This window comes from Heloderma suspectum, chromosome 2, assembly GCF_057233095.1.
Source record: "Heloderma suspectum isolate Gila_16-S chromosome 2, 16-S_ref, whole genome shotgun sequence".
Lineage (NCBI taxonomy): Eukaryota > Metazoa > Chordata > Lepidosauria > Squamata > Helodermatidae > Heloderma > Heloderma suspectum.
In genome coordinates this window covers 307,278,704-307,295,313 of record NC_139459.1, presented here as the reverse complement: position 1 = coordinate 307,295,313, position 16,610 = coordinate 307,278,704, and the positions used below count along the sequence as shown (strand labels likewise).

The 16,610-nt window shown below is 43.9% G+C and overlaps 1 protein-coding gene across 1 annotated transcript in view; it reads right to left on the bottom strand.

Annotated features, from left to right (window-relative positions):
* Nucleotides 1-16,610, bottom strand: part of LOC146354936 (netrin-4-like) — a 106,836-nt gene that overhangs the window by 17,465 nt on the left and 72,761 nt on the right. The window contains exons 6-10 of the mRNA XM_084840207.1: nucleotides 12,628-12,754; nucleotides 8,791-8,979; nucleotides 3,070-3,283; nucleotides 2,581-2,714; nucleotides 798-866 (exon numbers count right to left, since the gene is read on the bottom strand). Of these exons, the coding sequence (XP_084696333.1) occupies nucleotides 798-866; nucleotides 2,581-2,714; nucleotides 3,070-3,283; nucleotides 8,791-8,979; nucleotides 12,628-12,754 (733 nt within the window). The remainder of the gene's footprint in view (nucleotides 1-797; nucleotides 867-2,580; nucleotides 2,715-3,069; nucleotides 3,284-8,790; nucleotides 8,980-12,627; nucleotides 12,755-16,610) is intronic.

Below are 16,610 nucleotides of genomic sequence, written 5' to 3'. Positions count from 1 at the left end.
TATCTCTTACCTGCCAAGGCTGGTTTGTTTGTTTGTTTGTTTGTTTGTTTGCATTTATACACTGCCTCTCTGGAACCAACCAAAGTGTTTTTTAAAAAATTCAGAAAACAAAAATCATAAACAAATAAAGACATGGTAAGAGTCGGACACGACTGAACGTGGACTGAACAACAACAACAAAAATAAAACATTAAAAACAATCTTGAACCCCCTAAAAACAATTCTAAAAGCCAAATTAAAAAGGTGGGGTCAGAATGAGAATGGTCTGAAACCACATGATACAGTCGTACTGCTGAAGCTAAGCAGAACTGGTCCTGTAAGCTACCTGGATGAGAGATGGCCTGGGAACCCTATTTAACCAGTTCTGGGCTCCTTAAATGAAGAGGGGTGTGTGTGTCATAAGTATAGGATGACTTCCTGCATTGAGCAGGGGGTTGGACTCAATGGTCTTATAGGCCCCTTCCAATCCTACTATGCTATGATTCTATGACTGGCCCATGGGTGAGTCACCACATGGTTTGTGGGACTGTATGGACCAAAGCAAAACCTTGCAGGGTTTTCATATGGCTCCAGTGCTGCAGCTAGGTAACTTTAGACCCTGGACGTAATGGTCCTACAGACCCCTTTAGATGGCCATACATATTACTTCAGTTGTGAAGCAAATAACATTTCTTTTCTCCCCTACCCCCACTGTTGGAGAGCAACAGCAAAGAGTTTCTGGCATTTCAGTTAGTCTCCCCCCCCACACACACACACACACCACCATTTAAATGAGAGGCAGCATTTCTTTCACTTACCATACGCATATTTCATCTGGCAGAAATTGCTGACACTTCCTAGTATCTTCTCTTTGCATACACACTTTTCTAGCCAGGGAATCACAGGCCAATGTGTTGAAGGATGTGCCACATTAAGAAAAGACAGAGGGTGGGTGGTGGGTGGGTGAGAAATCAGGTCATTTTTATGTTCATATATAATCGGATTCAAATATCTGGATATGCCATTAAAATAGTTTTTAAGAGAAATAATTTAGTTGCAAATCTGACACTGTAATGAAAGATAGCTATGACTCATATCTAGCCAAGCTTTCTCAATAGTAAGCTAACCACCCTGCATGGAATCTATTCCACAGTGAACAGATACTAAATAAGAAGCAATTTAGGAATCTGATACCAAGTGGCAACAAAATAACGCTTCAAAAATCTCACAACCTAAGCGATATGCTACCTTGTCAGCACTTGGACAGGAGCACTTTTGAGAAAACTGTAAAGTAGGGCTGTGCAGGCCCCCCCCCCCAATCTGACTCGGAAGTTGCTTTGAGGCTTCTGAAGTGGGCCCAATCCGGCTCGGGCAGATTTGGAGGGCCTCCACCCCGCCCTGAAGTGGGGTTCGGATGTCGAACCCCACTTTGGGACCCCCCCAACACCCCCACGCAAACCCCCTTACCTTGCTGCCACCGCCGCCCTCACTGCCGCCGCTATTGCCTCCATCCTCACTGCCGCTGCCAACTGCTGAGGCCTGCACGCGCTCAGCAACTCTTTCTGCAGGGAGTCGCCATTTTTAAAATGGTAACCTCCTGGCACCTCCTGGAGGTTGCCCTTTTAAAAATGGCGACTCCCTGCAGTAAGAGTTGCCATACATATCCAGGTCTCAGCAGTTGGCAGTGGTGGCAGCGGCGAGGATGGCGGCAGCGGTGGTGAGGACGGTGAGGACAGCAATGGAGGCGGTGATGGTGGCGGCAGCTCAGGTAAGAAGGACCTGGATGTGCTGGAGGAGCCGAAGCTCCAAAGGGCACCAAGCACTTCAGAGAGCCCCCGACCCGCTCCAGGTCACTTCGTGCTCCCTTCGCTTCACCTCGGAAGGGGCACAAAGTGACCCGAAGCAGCCCGCTTCAACTCAGGGTTCGGTCCTCAGGCTGAAGCAGCACACAGCCCTACTTTAAAGGAAACTGTAACAAATTCCTTTCCTCTGGACTGGGACTGACAAATTAAGGCTGTAATCCTGTGCTTGTAGAATTGGGAGTTTTCAAAATGCACCATACTAGGCTGTGTGCCTATATGCGTCGAGCTTGAGTGATTCACAACAGAATCTTACACATGTCAACTCAAAAATAAGTCTCATTATTTTCAATGGAGCTTACTCCCAGGTAAGAGAGGATAGGATTGCAGCCAAAGTGTACTTTTCGTATACATGCTGGTGAGCTACCTCAACCTCCAGGTGAACTGTGATGATTAAAAATAATTCAGGAACAAAAGGAAACACCATCCATAAATATATACCCTTGAATGATCAGAGACAACTTTCCCCCCAAAAGTAATAATGAGGTCTCGAAATCTAGCTAAACTAAGCTATATGCTCACATGGTGGTCTCTAAACAGGCTTACTTGGAACTTGTCCTATTGGAATTCTGCAGGTTTTACCTGGTTCCATGTTAGAAGGACCATTCAGTGCTCAGCAGTGAATCTGCTGGCATGAAAGTTATGAGAACTTTTATCCTTACCAGTGTTTTAGAAATACAGCTCTCAGACGTTGAAGTGATCATTGGCATTCGTCAATTTCTTGAAAAATATAAATTCATACCTGGATGTCTTAATGCAGAAAATCCTTGCTCATGATCATTCCATTGCCATTCATCACTTTCATTGGCTGGTGTTTGAATGAGGTCAGGGATTCTCCCACCAATGGGAACATTGAAAAATTCCTGATTGTCATAACTGGGAAGAGAGGAGAGAAGAAAGAGCAGAAACTGAGCTCAGATTACAAGATATGATATTCAGCCATGAGGCTCAGCTTCATTCACCTACTGCTCAGTGATAGAGAGGCAAGGTCAACTCCAGAGTTCCGATGAGCAAAGTTCACTGAACATTTTAAGAACCAATCGTTAGTGCTTGTTACATAGAAATAGGCAATCTTAACATTTGCAAAAAAATCCAACAGTTACCCAGTTCAGTCTATAGGGCTGCAGGACTATCTGCTCAACCCAATATCCTTATTCAGAATAAGGAACTTGCTAGATTTAAAAGCCTAGTGAGAGTGCACATTTTCAGTTCACAATCAGGATTTGCATACCTGCTGAGACATTCTCCAGTGTGCTTGTCACAGTCGCTGGCACAGTCACAAGGTTGGCAGCCATTTTCTCCAAAGCCCCAATATCCCAAGAGGCACCTGTCACATTTTGGGCCTGCGACACCCGGCTTGCAGTAGCAGAATCCTGTCTTGGGATGGCATCTCCAGCTCTGGTTGAAGGTTGAATTCACTGAGCCCACGGGTTGGCAGGAGCAGGCTAAAAGAATGGGTAAAATGCCATTGAGATGATAAGTCCACAGTTAGGGGATGTGGGTAGAATCCCCCCAAGGCTTTCAAAGTAGGCTACGTCTCTGTTTCCAGACACAATTCAAAGTGCTGATTATGAACTTTAAAGCCCTATACAGCTTGGGACCAGGCTACCTAAAAGGCCGCTCTCTCCCATATGAGCCTGCCCAGTGTTGTGGGAGGCCTGTCCTTTGGTATTGCAGAGGCATGTCTGCAGCTGGGGATGCAAGAAGGGGACTTTCTTTCTTTCTTTCTTTCTTCATTTCATTTCATTTCATTTCAATTCTATACCTTCTCAGTGACTGTGGCCAGGCTCTGGAACTTTCTGTCAGAGGAGGCTAGGTGGTTCCTTCTCTGCTTTCCTTTTTCCGGCAGGCAAAGATGTTTCTATTCAAACAAATCTTTGGCCTATAAAATGGTCTGTTGGGTTGGGTGCTTTTTTATTCTGTAATTTTTGGTGTGTTTTTATGTGTTTTAACGTATTTGTTTTATTTTTGTTTTTAGCTACTTAAAAATGATTTTATGATTATTATCTGCCTCTTGTACCACTTTCCTAGTGGAAAGGTGGGGTTTAAGTGGAATGAATGAATGAATGAATGAGCAAGCAAGCAAGCAAGCAAGGCCTTCATGTCAGAAAGGTTAAACAGAGCATTCTCAGATAAGTTTAAAATAATTTGGCAATTGGTGGGAGCCTTTACTCATTTAGCATGGTAACTAGGTTGAAATGTCATTACATTTCTATACCAAATATTCACTGGAGACAACTCTATGATAAATGTGTGTGTTCTGATTTGTGAAGCATTATGACTGTATATTAGGGATTGACAAATCTGTCAATTTTGGTTTTTGTCTCAGGTTCTCATTTTTGCAACCTTAAGTTCAGGTGTTCTGACCTTTGAGAATTTTTCAAAAAGTTGTATGAAAATTCATGAACATTTTTGAGCACCCTTCTCCTAACTCCTGCATTCTCATTTAATTTTTACCAATATACACATTTTTTCAAGCAATTTTCCTTATAAAATGTATTTTTGAACACCATTTTCCCTAGAACATGCATTTTGGTATGCATTTTTTGATTGGGGAACTCCATTGCAAAATTCGGAAAAGTGCAAATTTTGAAGGACCAGTTGGTTACCCATGAACACAGTTCATGGAGAAAAGTCAAATCTAACAAAAGGTTTAATTTAACTAACTGCATTTATTGAAACATTCAAGGTATTACATCTTCTGTCTTTACAAAACTTCCTTAAATACAGTGTTCTTGGTGTAAACTCCAGGGCAGCCACTGGAGTTTTGCACAAGTTTTGAACAAGACCATCCTTGTTCTGGTCCACTGACAACTTGAATCTTGAGGGCTTTGCACATATGCAAATATGCACCATTTTATTTTTTAAAAGATGGTGACTGCGGGGATCAATGAGGCTGCTGGGGTGAGTGCAGACCACTTGCCGGCAGGGGGTGAGTGGGGGCAAGGGGCTGAGCAGGGCTCAGGGGTGTGGGCTGGGAGGACGTTCTGTTGGATTCCCACATGGAATTGGGAGCCTGCGCCATCCCTTGTCCCCGGCCTGAGGTTCTGAGCCCTGAACTAGGCCACTGAGATTCTGCAGATGCAGCTCTTCCCACTCTAGAGACCAAGGTGCTCTTTCTTCCTCCACATCTACTAGCTCCCAGTTTTAAAATTAAATAAGCATAATCCCCAGTTTGAAGTGTGCTCATTCTACTCTTTTAATGAAACATTCTCAGATAGGGAGATCTAATTTTTTTTAGTGAACCTAAGAAAGGTCCCCTTGGCTGCTTTTTATGAGGTTTTTTGTGGGGGAGGGCAGGAAAGTCAGGAGCTCTCCTGTGTCACATGAGGCCTTCATTAAAACAAAGTTGTGTGCCCGATCTGCCAGTCATTCTGCCCTAATGTGGTATCCAAAGAGTAGAAGAAAAGCCATTGATGAGCTATCTGACAGGATCATTGGAAATGGCAGATGGGTTCATATTTGGCTAGGATTTTTTAAAAAGTATTTTAAAGGAATGTCTGTGCATCCCTACCAATCGGAAGTCAGCGAAGGAGGATTTGGCTAGCATCCAAGCATTCAAACTCTTATACAACACATTTCCCCCCTCTTACTGGTGATTAAGAGAGAATGTGCTCAATTATTATGACTAATGCTGAGAGATTCCTTCTGAGCAGAACCCTGTTCGCTTCTCTTCTTGTGAGCCTGAGGGTTTGTTTCAGCTGAGCCCGGGTTCTTTGCTCTGGATGGAAGAGCACTATAAGCAGGCTTTCATTGGGGGATTAATAAAGTATTTCATTCAGATTTTGTATTTGAGTTCTTTCCCTAAGCTGGTGCCCACTGGAGAGAGAGAATTTTGATGCCCTCCCCCTTCCTGAAGGATATCTTCTCCTTCCTCCTTTCTCACAATGGAACTGAGCACTGCATTGCTCATCTCTCAAACATCTGTGCAATCTGCTGTGACAAATTTGTTATTTTTTTCTTTGGTATTTCACAGCATAAAAAAAGACAGTGCATATGTAATATTTTGGCTTTTCTAAGCCAAAATAAGCTGAATATAAGAGTTATTCCTGGTAGATCCCAACCTTTCAAGTATTTGCTGCGGGACAAGGTGTGGCACAAATGAAGAATCATGAGCTGTGGCAACCTTCCCCGACTTGCTGCCCTTCAGATATCTTGGACTACACCTCCCATCATTCCTGACCATTGGCTATTTTGGCTAAGGCTGATGGAAGATCTAGTTCAAAACATCTGGAGGACCCCAGGTTGGGGAAGGCTGAGCTATGTTGTCCTGCTTAGTGGCTTGGTCGTTAACAATGAATGCTGGTTAAAGGGCAGTCAGACCACACACATCTTGGTCCCTGGTTTATAGTCAACTAAGGAGAGGGATCCTGCTAAAAGAGTTATAATAGCTCTGTATGACACTCTGTAGTAAGATCTTCAGTATACCACAAGTGCTAACCCAATGCATCAATATTATAGGAATTAGTACAACCACTAATTGTGCATGCATATTAGTATTCCCATATTCTGAGTTACTACTAGAATATGGGAATACTACTACTACTATATGGGAATATATGGGAATATAGTTACTACTACTGAGTTACATATTCTAGTTACTACTGGAACTAAGCAAATATCTCTCCACTTGCTGCAGCTTGTGCAAAATGTGGCAGCCAGATTGATAACAGGGATAAGAAGGTCCGAACAAATAACACTGATTCTGGCCTGCTTGCACTGGTTTCCTGTATGTTTCTGAGCCTGATTCAAGGTGCTTCAACCCATAAAGCCTTACGTGGCTCAGGACCGCAATACCTGACAGAGCACCTCTCCTCTCTCTACCCATATACTGCACTTATCAGCTGCTTCCTCTGAGGGAAGCTCAGAAGGTGGCAACAAGGGAAAGGACCTTCTCAGTGGTGGCCCCCCAATTATGGAACAATATGCCCAGTGAGGCCCACCTGGCGTCAACATTGTTAGATTTTCAGTGCCAGGTTAAGACCCTGCTCTATTCTCAGGTATTTGGGAGCATATGATAACGTTTTTAATTTAGGTCCTAGATTTCTTAGTGATTGTTAAAATTGTTAGGGGTGTGTGTGTGTGTGAGCACGCTGTCTGTTTATATGTCTGTATGTAAACAGTTTTAGATTATATCCAATAGTGTATTTTTGAGCTTTTTAATTTTTGTAAACCACCCAGCTCTGGCTATTGGATGGTATAGAAATGCAAGAACTGAAATGAATGGAATGGAATTGAATGCTATGTATTTATTTTGCATCTCTTCAAGTTTCTGATGCAAGCTTATCATTTGGTACCTGAATCATGTTTGGAATGCTACTTAGAGCACCTAAAAATACCTGATGACATGTGCTCCTATTCAGGATGGGGTCACTGCATCCTGCACCTGCAGCACGACCCTGAACAGTCTTCAAGGATAGCTCCACAGAATGCACATTATTGTCAATCTAGCCTGTGCTTGAAGAGGTTATGTCACTACTTATTGTAGCCCTCAAATCAGTCCTTCATTCCTTTATTTTGGTAGCACATTGGCATGGATTATTGAGAGTAGAAATGAAACGAATATTTTAAATTTGACAAAATTTCAGATTTTGTTAATTCTGAATCTGACATTTCAAATTTGATATTTGAATTCAAATTTGAATGTCAATTTTTTACTTCAACCTTTAGGTGTTTTAGACTTGTTAGCATCTCGTCTGTTTTGATGTTGGCAGGTGGCAAACTATAAAACCTCATATAGTATCAAATACCAAATACCACTGCATATATCAAATATTATTGCATGTCAGCTACCAAAGACTGTGAAGAAAAAGTTACCATTGCATGCCTGCTATCAAATACTGTCAATTACTTAAATTATTATATGTCTACTATCAAAAAATGAAATCAAATATCAGGTATCAAACTGTAATCTTTACAATTTGTAATCTTGTAATCTTCAGTGAAGGCTCAATTTATATTCAAATATTCAGAGGATATCTGGTGAACATTCAGCATCAACATTGACAAAGGTGAATTTATTTCAGTGTGAACTTGTCAGAGCTCTACTTGGGCAAAAGGTGGCCACATCAGATTAAAGAGCCATGCAGAAAACTGAGATCCACTTCCATCCAAGCAGACTGATCTAAGGTTTCCACCGGTGGATTCCCTAGTAAATAATGGTTTCAACTTCTCTGTTGCTGCTCTCTGAGTGAATATCTAATAATGCATCTTTCTGGTTGGACAGCCTTGGCCCCACTTTAGAACCTGGACACAGGATCTTCAACTGCCAGAAGGCTTGAAATTCAATCTCGTGAAATGGCAACTTTGACAAAGCTTTACTTTTACCAAGACTTAGGAGGAAGGAGCTCCAAGAGAAGTCCTTGGGTGTCATGCAACATGACTGGGCACACCAAGAGGTTAGGCTAAGCAACTTCTCATTCACTGCATGCTTTCATGAGAGGTTAAAAGTGTGTGGGGGGGGGAAGCTGGAGGCTGAGCCAGCACTAGCTTTCAGGAAAGGCAAACACACAGAAGGGCAGAAACAGAGGAGGTGTTGTGAACAGGCCGCCCCAGCAATAGCAAGGGCCTGGCAACTGCACTGTGAAAAGCATCTGTAACCTGAGTTTAAAGGAAGCCCGGGTCAGGTCTATCAAGGCAACAGCAGAACTTCAGAAGCAGGCCATTTACTTGATTAAAGGAATGTTAGAGTGAAGACAGAAACAGAAAAAGAGAGCATGAGTATGCTGCTGAAAAGACAGATGTACTTTCTAGCAAATCAAACACTGGCCCAGCCACTGTCAGTTGCCGCTCACCATAATTCTGTGTCCCGTCAACATTTTTCAAGCACTACGTGAACATTCCATGTATTCTGTGGTTTTAATTGTTGTGAATGGCCCAGACAGCTGTGGCTATTGGGCGGTAGAGAAAAGTCATAAATAAATAAATGTACATTCCACAAAAAACTGCTTACGTTTGCAAATCTCTGGGGATGACATGGGTTTTCCTCTGTCTCTGTAAAAACCAGGCTTGCACCTTTGACATCGATAGCCCTCTGTGTTGTGCTTGCAGCTGTCGCAGACACCTCCACTCTGCTTTCCTGATGCCAGCCAGACGCTCAGGTCAAAATGGCAGCTATTGGCATGGTTGTGACAGCGACATTCTGTTGGGGAGAGGAGAAGAAGAGGAGGAGGAAGAAACATGATTCTTAATCACATTATAGCAGAAGTGAATGTAAGTTTGGTGTGGTGAGCTTTTTCTCATGGATATATTGGCTAGTATTCAATGGTAGCACAGCACTAGCACTAACGACATTGCATTGCAAGCCAACCACTGGATTCAATCCATTAAATCCTAGGGTAGAGTAGACCCATTGAAACTAATGGACTTAGTTATGACTAACAAGTCCATTCATGTTGATGGGTATATGCTAAGTAGGACTTCAGTTGGATTCTACCCTGAACATTTTAGTAAGAGCAAAGAAGCATTGGGAAAGCGAGTAACAAAAATCCGATGGCATAAGCAGTTTATTCCTTTAAATAGTCAAACTGGTTAAGATGTTCAACATTGGGGAGTGTATTCGTATTATAATGGCCTTCACGCTCATTTGTGCAGAGGTTTGCTATCATCTGTACAGGCATCAGTTTGATGGCTGAGATGCCACAGGAAATGGACCTGCAAACTTTGCTCAAGAAAAGCCTGCAAACTATGCTCAAGAAAACATAGGGTTGATTTCACTGGGTCCACTCCAAGTATGATTAATTCTGGATTGAACCCATCGAATTTAGGGGAAAAGAAACACGTTGAGTAATGTAGGTGTTTCAGTTGTCTCTTTTGTGCTGTTAATTACATATTGTTGTCACATTAATGAGCTTGCTTACTTGCTGCTTTTTATCATTAAATAATACACAAGTAGGACAGGAAGGCCTGGCGTGCTATGGTCCATGGGGTCACGAAGAGTCGGACACGACTGAACGACTGAACAACAACAACAACAAGACACAAGTGATAGAGAGGTTTTTTTTTCTAATTCTGATAAGAGAATCAGGCTGTATATATTACTTGTGGGGGTAAATTTGGCCTGTACAACTGATGTTATTCAACCCTGGTATTTTCTTTTGTTTTTCAACTAGTTTAAACTGAAATCTCTTTGGAATAGTGATACTCTGCTTTTGTAAGTTAGGCCAACCAAAGTTAAAGTGGGCACTGGTGGGCACATCTCCTTCCAGGTCACTAATTGCTCTACAATTCTAAGACAAAAAGATCACCAGGGTTAGAATTTTGATTATTCACACCACAGAGCCTCATAGGCAAGCCACTAAAATCAGATTAGAAGATTGGAAAACTTCCCTGGGGCTACAGTTTTGCTGTATCCAGTTTATTCTTATCAAACATTATTTCAGTTTGATCTGTACAACTATATGCAATCTGAATTATTGTTATTATTATTTTTCTAATGAAAGAGTGGTGGTTTGACTCTTCATTGTTGTTATTCAGTCGTTAAGTCGTGTCCGACTCTTCGTGACCCCATGGACCATAGCACGCCAGGACTTCCTGTCCTCTGCTCTCTCCTGGAGTATGCTCAAGTTCATATTCATTGCATCAGTTATGCTATCCAGCCAACTCATCCTCTGCTGTCCCCTTCTCCTTTTGCCTTCAATCCTTCCCAGCATCAGGGTCTTTTCCAGGGAGTTTTCTCTTCGCATTAGGTGGCCAAAATATTGGAGCTTCAGCTTCAGTATCTGTCCTTCCAATGAGCACTCAGAGTTGATTTCCTTTAGGATGGACTGATTTGACCTCCTTGCAGTCCAGGGGACTCGTAAGAGTCTTCTCCAGCACCACAGTTCGAAAGCATCAATTCTTTGGCGCTCAGCCTTCCTTATAGTTAGAGATGGCAGAGAATTCCGCCATGGATCTCGGTGAGGCCAAATGCCAGTGCATTCGGCCCCCCGAAATCTGTGGCGGAATGGCCTGCCATCCCTCCGCCCCCCCGCGGATCCCCCCCGGGACGAGACTTACCTGGGGCGGATCTTCCGGGCGGCGGCGGCTCCGGCGGCAGCTTCGGCGGCTGGTCTTCCAACCGGCTGCCTCCGCCACCATTTGCAGTCTTGTCGGGTTTTTGGTTTTTTTTACAAGATGTGATAGGCTACGTAAAGACTTACGTAGCCTATCACGTCTGGCTTAAAACAAAAAACAAAAAAACGCGCGTACGCAAATGGCGGCGGCTATGGCCGCCGCCATTTGCATTCCTTATTTTTGGCCGTCTTAGTCTACATAAATATTTACGTAGGCTAAGACGGCGAAAATAAGGGGAACGCAAATAGCGTAGCGGACGCTATTTGCGTTCCCCCTTATTTTCGCCGTCTTAGTCTACGTAAATATTTACGTAGACTAAGACGGCCAAAAATAAGGAATGCAAATGGCGGCGGCCATAGCCGCCGCCATTTGCGTACGCGCTTTGTTTTTTTTTTTAAGCCAGACGTGATAGGCTACATAAGTCTTTACGTAGCCTATCACAGCTGACTACGGGGACGCAAAAGGCGGCGGCTATGGCCACCACCATTTGCATCCCTGCTAGCCAGCGGCCGGATGTCCGGCTGCTGGAATCCTCGCGGAGCGGAGCCAGCCGGCGAGGATTCCGGCGGGAGGGACAGAGTGCCTCCCCCCCCCAGCGGAACCTGGTGGAGCCAGGTAAGGGGAGTTTCGTACATCCCTACTTATAGTCCAGCTCTCACAGCCATACATTACTACTGGGAAAACCATAGCTTTGATTATATGGACCTTTGTCAGCGAGGTGATGTCTCTGCTTCTTACTATGCTGTCTAGGTTTGCCATAGCTTTCCCCCAAGGAGCAAGCGTCTTTTAATTTCATGGCTACAGTCACCGTCCGCGGTGATCTTGGAGCCTAAGAAAATAAAATCTGTCACTGCTTCCATTTCTTCCCCTTCTATATGCCAGGAAATGATGGGGCCAGATGCCATGATCTTCGTTTTTTTAATGTTGAGTTTCAAACCAGCTTTTGCACTCTCCACTTTCACCCTCATCAAGAGACTCTTTAGATCCTCTTCGCTTTCTGCCATTAGGGTGGTATCGTCTGCGTACCTGAGGTTGTTGATAATTCTTCCAGCAATCTTAATTCCGACCTCTGATTCATCCAACCCGGCATTTCTCATGATGTACTCTGCATATAAGTTAAATAAGCATGGCGACAATATACAGCCTTGTCGTACTCCTTTCCCAATTTTGAACCAATCGGTTGTTCCATGTCTGGTTCTTACTGTTGCTTCTTGACCCTTGTACAGGTTTCTCAGGAGACAGGTAAGGTGGTCTGGTACTCCCGTCTCTTTAAGAATTGGAATTAAGTACACCTCTTCAATAAATTGGAAGGAATTGAAGTTCAACTGCCGAGGAACTGGTGAACATTTAAAATCCCACTACGTATACTCTGCCCTGGTTTCACAGCATATCAAAGGACAATAAAAAGTGGAAATCTCTTTGAAGATCAGAGCTTTGCCCTATTTTACAGTACATCAAATTTTACAATATGTCAAATAGGCCAGCTACGTTTACATGTGTGTGCATGCATGCATCCAGCTGTGCTCTCTCTCTCTCTCTCTCTCTCTCTCACTCTCTCTCTCGTGTGACTGAAAGGATTTTCATGCAGTTACTTAGCAGTCCATTCCCCATCTGCTTCTAAAGCATCATAAATCCAGACTCAATGAATTGGCTGTTATAGGCTTTGCTTTGGGTGGAATGATTTATTATTATTGCAGCCTTCCATCACTGCTCTCTCTTCACCATACCCACATACTTCTGCATTCATTCGGTGCCCCAGTTTTTCCATCGCCTGGCTCCCATGGCTGGTCATTGTGTAATGGTGTACACCTCTCACAATGGTGTCCTGCAGTGTTGTGTCTGCACATACACTTCCCATGGACCTGTCGAGGCAAGGAGAAGAAAACGTCCAAAACAAAAACAATATAATCAAACAATTACAAACATTAAAAGGGCTGGAGGGCCCCAAGCTCAGGGGAAAGGCAGACAGACACTTTAAAGTGTGGTGAAAATGGTTTGAACATACATCCATTGCATTCCAAAGGGCTGTTCACTCAAACTTCCTCCATTAAGAAATGGTAGCAGGACCATATCTCCTATCTCCCCCCAACAACCCCCCAAACCTTATGCCCCATTGGCCACTGCCTCTTCCAGCAGTCCTAAGACGTATAGGGAGTGCACTTCTTGATACAGTCTGATCAGGAGAAAGCCTAGTTGTGGGCCTGGAGGTGATGTGCTCAAAGAGGTTTGTACCTTCTGGGTAGCATCACTGAAATGGCAAATGTGTGGAAGATTTGTGAAACGGAGGATGGAGAACTTCTAATCAAATGTTACAAGGAAGAAGTATGTTCACTAGTTCTGGCTCGACTGCCTGTGTGAGATCAGGCCTATTTTAATTTTAGCGGAACAAACACTACAGAGGAATCAGGAACCTAAAAGAATCCTTTTGGGGTGTGTAACTAACAAAAATCGCTTCAGGATTCTATTCATTTTCATTGATGAAAGCCTAGTTTGTTATGTGTTTTTTGTTCATTTGCATTTGTTTCATTTTAGTGTTCACAATTGTTTCTAGGTATTTTTTTCTTTTTTTAAACATTTTTTTAAGTCCAAAAGAGGTCTCCCATTTATGCCCATTAGTTCCTCTCTGCATTCACTGTGCGATGAATGAAAACTGAACTGAATGGGTCCCACTCGGTTCAGTGTTCCATTCGTCATCAACAACAACAGCTATAGCCAGCACACCCCTAGAGAGCTTCTTCCTTCCTATCTTGCGCATGGGTTGGGATACCAACTGTTGTAGTCGAACAGCCATGCTTCTGCCTCACTGTATATTATATATAAAAGTGGAGTGTGAGATTTCATTTCTGACTGAGGCATACATTTAATCTAAATCCCCTTTAATCTTGCAACTAATGCCAGTGATGGTTCTCTGCAGTGTTTCATCTTTTAAAAATCCTTTTAATGAAACATGATTGTGTTTCATCTACCCCTCGTCCTCCTGTACACGTCATTTCAGGTAAAAGAAACTGGTGAGAGATTTTAAAAATAAAATGAAATATAATAAAGACAGCTCCTTCACACTCCTCTCTCTTGTCCTCAGCCATTGCTAGTTCACCACAGCAATTTGTCCCTCTCTCTCCTCATTTCTAATCCCTTCAGATCAGATATGAGGAAAGGCTATAGCTGGTGCCATTTCTCCTCTACAGCCAGCTGGCAGATTTGCTGTGCCCAGAGCGGTTGGCTGCCTCCTCACGGAAGACTGAACACAGACTTCAGGGGATGGATTTCTTTCTCTCTCTCTCTCTCTCTCTCACTCTCTCCCCCACTCCACTCTAGTTGGCCTAGGGCACTTTATAGAGAGCATCTCTAGAGCATCTTTTCCCAACCTGGTTCTCTCCAGATGTGTTGGACTGCAACTCCCGTCACCCCCTGATAGGGATGTACGAAAGGGACTTACCTTGTCCCGCAGCTTTTTTCGCAGTGGGGGGGAGGCGCTTCGCTTCTCCCCCCGAAGTTCAGGCGAGGGGGGGAGGCATCCCGCTTCGCCCGGCCGAAATTCAGGCCGGTGGGGGAGGCGCCCCGCCTCGCCCAGCCGAAATTCAGGCCGGGGAGAAGCGTCCCGTCTCCCCGGCCGCGAAACAAAAAGTGAAAAAAAAAAAACCATGATAGGCTACGTAACGATTAACGTAGCCTATCACGGCTAGATTTCCAAAGTCAGCCGTGATAGGCTACGTTAATCGTCACGTAGCCTATCAAGGGTGACTTCGGGGGAAAAAAAAAAAGCCCGTACGCAAATGGTGGCGGCCCATGGGCGCTGCCATTTGCGTTCCTTATTTGGGCCCGGGTAGTCTACGTAAAGATTTACATAGACTACGGCGAAAATAAGGGCAACGCAAATAGCGTTGCCCTTATTTTCGCCATAGTCTACATAAATCTTTATGTAGACTAGACGTGCCAAAATAAGGAACGCAAATGGCGGCGCCCATGGGCTGCCGCCATTTGCATACGCGCTTTTTTCCCCCCAAAGTCACCCGTGATAGGCTACGTGACGATTAACGTAGCCTATCACAGCTGACTTTGGAAATCTAGCCGTGATAGGCTACGTTAATTGTTACATAGCCTATCAAGGGGTTTTGTTTCTTTTTTTACTTTATTTTGTAATGGCGGCGGTGGCAGCCGGTCGGAAGACTGGCCGCTGCCCCCGCCCCCGCCGAACCGCCGCTGGGACCTGCCGCTGAGAGGGACATTCGCAGGAGGTAAGTCCCATCCGGGGGGGGCGGGGGGCGGAGAATTTCACCGCCAATTTCGGGGGGCCGAATGCATTGGCATTCGGCCTCACCAAGATTTGTGGAGAAATTCTCAGAAATTCTCTGCCATCCCTACCCCTGATCTCAAGAGCACCAAGTTGGAGAAGGCTGCTCCAGGGGATCATATAAGAATGTTGTCTGTGTTCAAAACCCTAGACATGATTATAATTTAGGAATGATTTTACAAAGGAGGCGGAGTGAGAAAAGAATTGAGTAACTGTTGCTTTAGCATATAGCATTTGGGACTCCTTTTAAACCAAAGAAGATATATATCAAGTTCAGGACTGGGAAGAATAAACATAGGATAAACATAGGACAGAAAAACACACATTCTCTCACACAATTTATTTAAGTAATTAAGTAATTACAATATTTAAATGTATATCCCACCTTTCCACCAAAAATCATGCTCAATTCTAACGTATGCCAAGGACAAAATTCTGAATTGACACTGATGAACTTACGATAAATTCAGAATTAAAAGATTTTAAGTCATTCCTTAACCAAGAAACAGAACTAGGAATGGGTTTTGCAGATGAAGGAGGTGGGGCTATGTAGACACGAGACTCCCAGGGGGATCTTCATGACAACAGAATGAGAAGCACATTGGAATATTACCCAGATTTTCATTGAATCAGCTTTGGTCCGTCAGGAACACACAAAGCGAAGATAAGCCGAGTGTACCATACCTTTAAAATTGGGTTTTCAGGGGTCACACAGTGCTTGAAAGGAACATACTTCTGGGTGGGGTGGGGGGAGTAGAACTGAACATCATCAACCTGGCACAGGCTGCCCAACCAATGAGAGAGTCTTGTTTCTTGCCCCTGTCCAGGCTCCCCCTGTTACTTCATTATTATGAATGGACAACTAATTTTCCACATGTGTGCAGATTTCCCTGAAGAAGCCAAAACCCCCAGTTCTCCAGTGCGGCATCTGAAGGCTCCCCCTGAGAGAGTCCCCCCAACCCCATTCCAGCAATCTACTGCAGAGTAATTGCTCCCACCCCATTTTTCCCCATGATGTGTGCGCTTTTGCCTATTGCTTCCAACCCCAACCCCCCCTTCTCCCTTTCTCCTTCTCCCTGCTTGCAATGAGAAGCTCCATAAACCCAGAAGATCATTACTCTGATAAAGTGATAAAGCGGAGAATGGACTTTACATAACAATGGAGAAACTATTTTATGTCAGAGTAACTATAGACCATCAGAGAAGCACAACATCACAATAGCGATTTAAGAGAGCGACGGAGAAGCGAAAGAGCTCTTTAGGGCAAGTTACTAAACTTAGCATTTAACCCTTTCACTGTGGGGGAGCGTGATTTATTTCCTACTTCTGAGTAAACATGCACAGAAGTGGAGAAATGTTAAAGATTAAAAGCAGACTAGCTAAAGTGAATGAGTGTCCCCACTACTGCAGTAATGTGATGGGTCGCT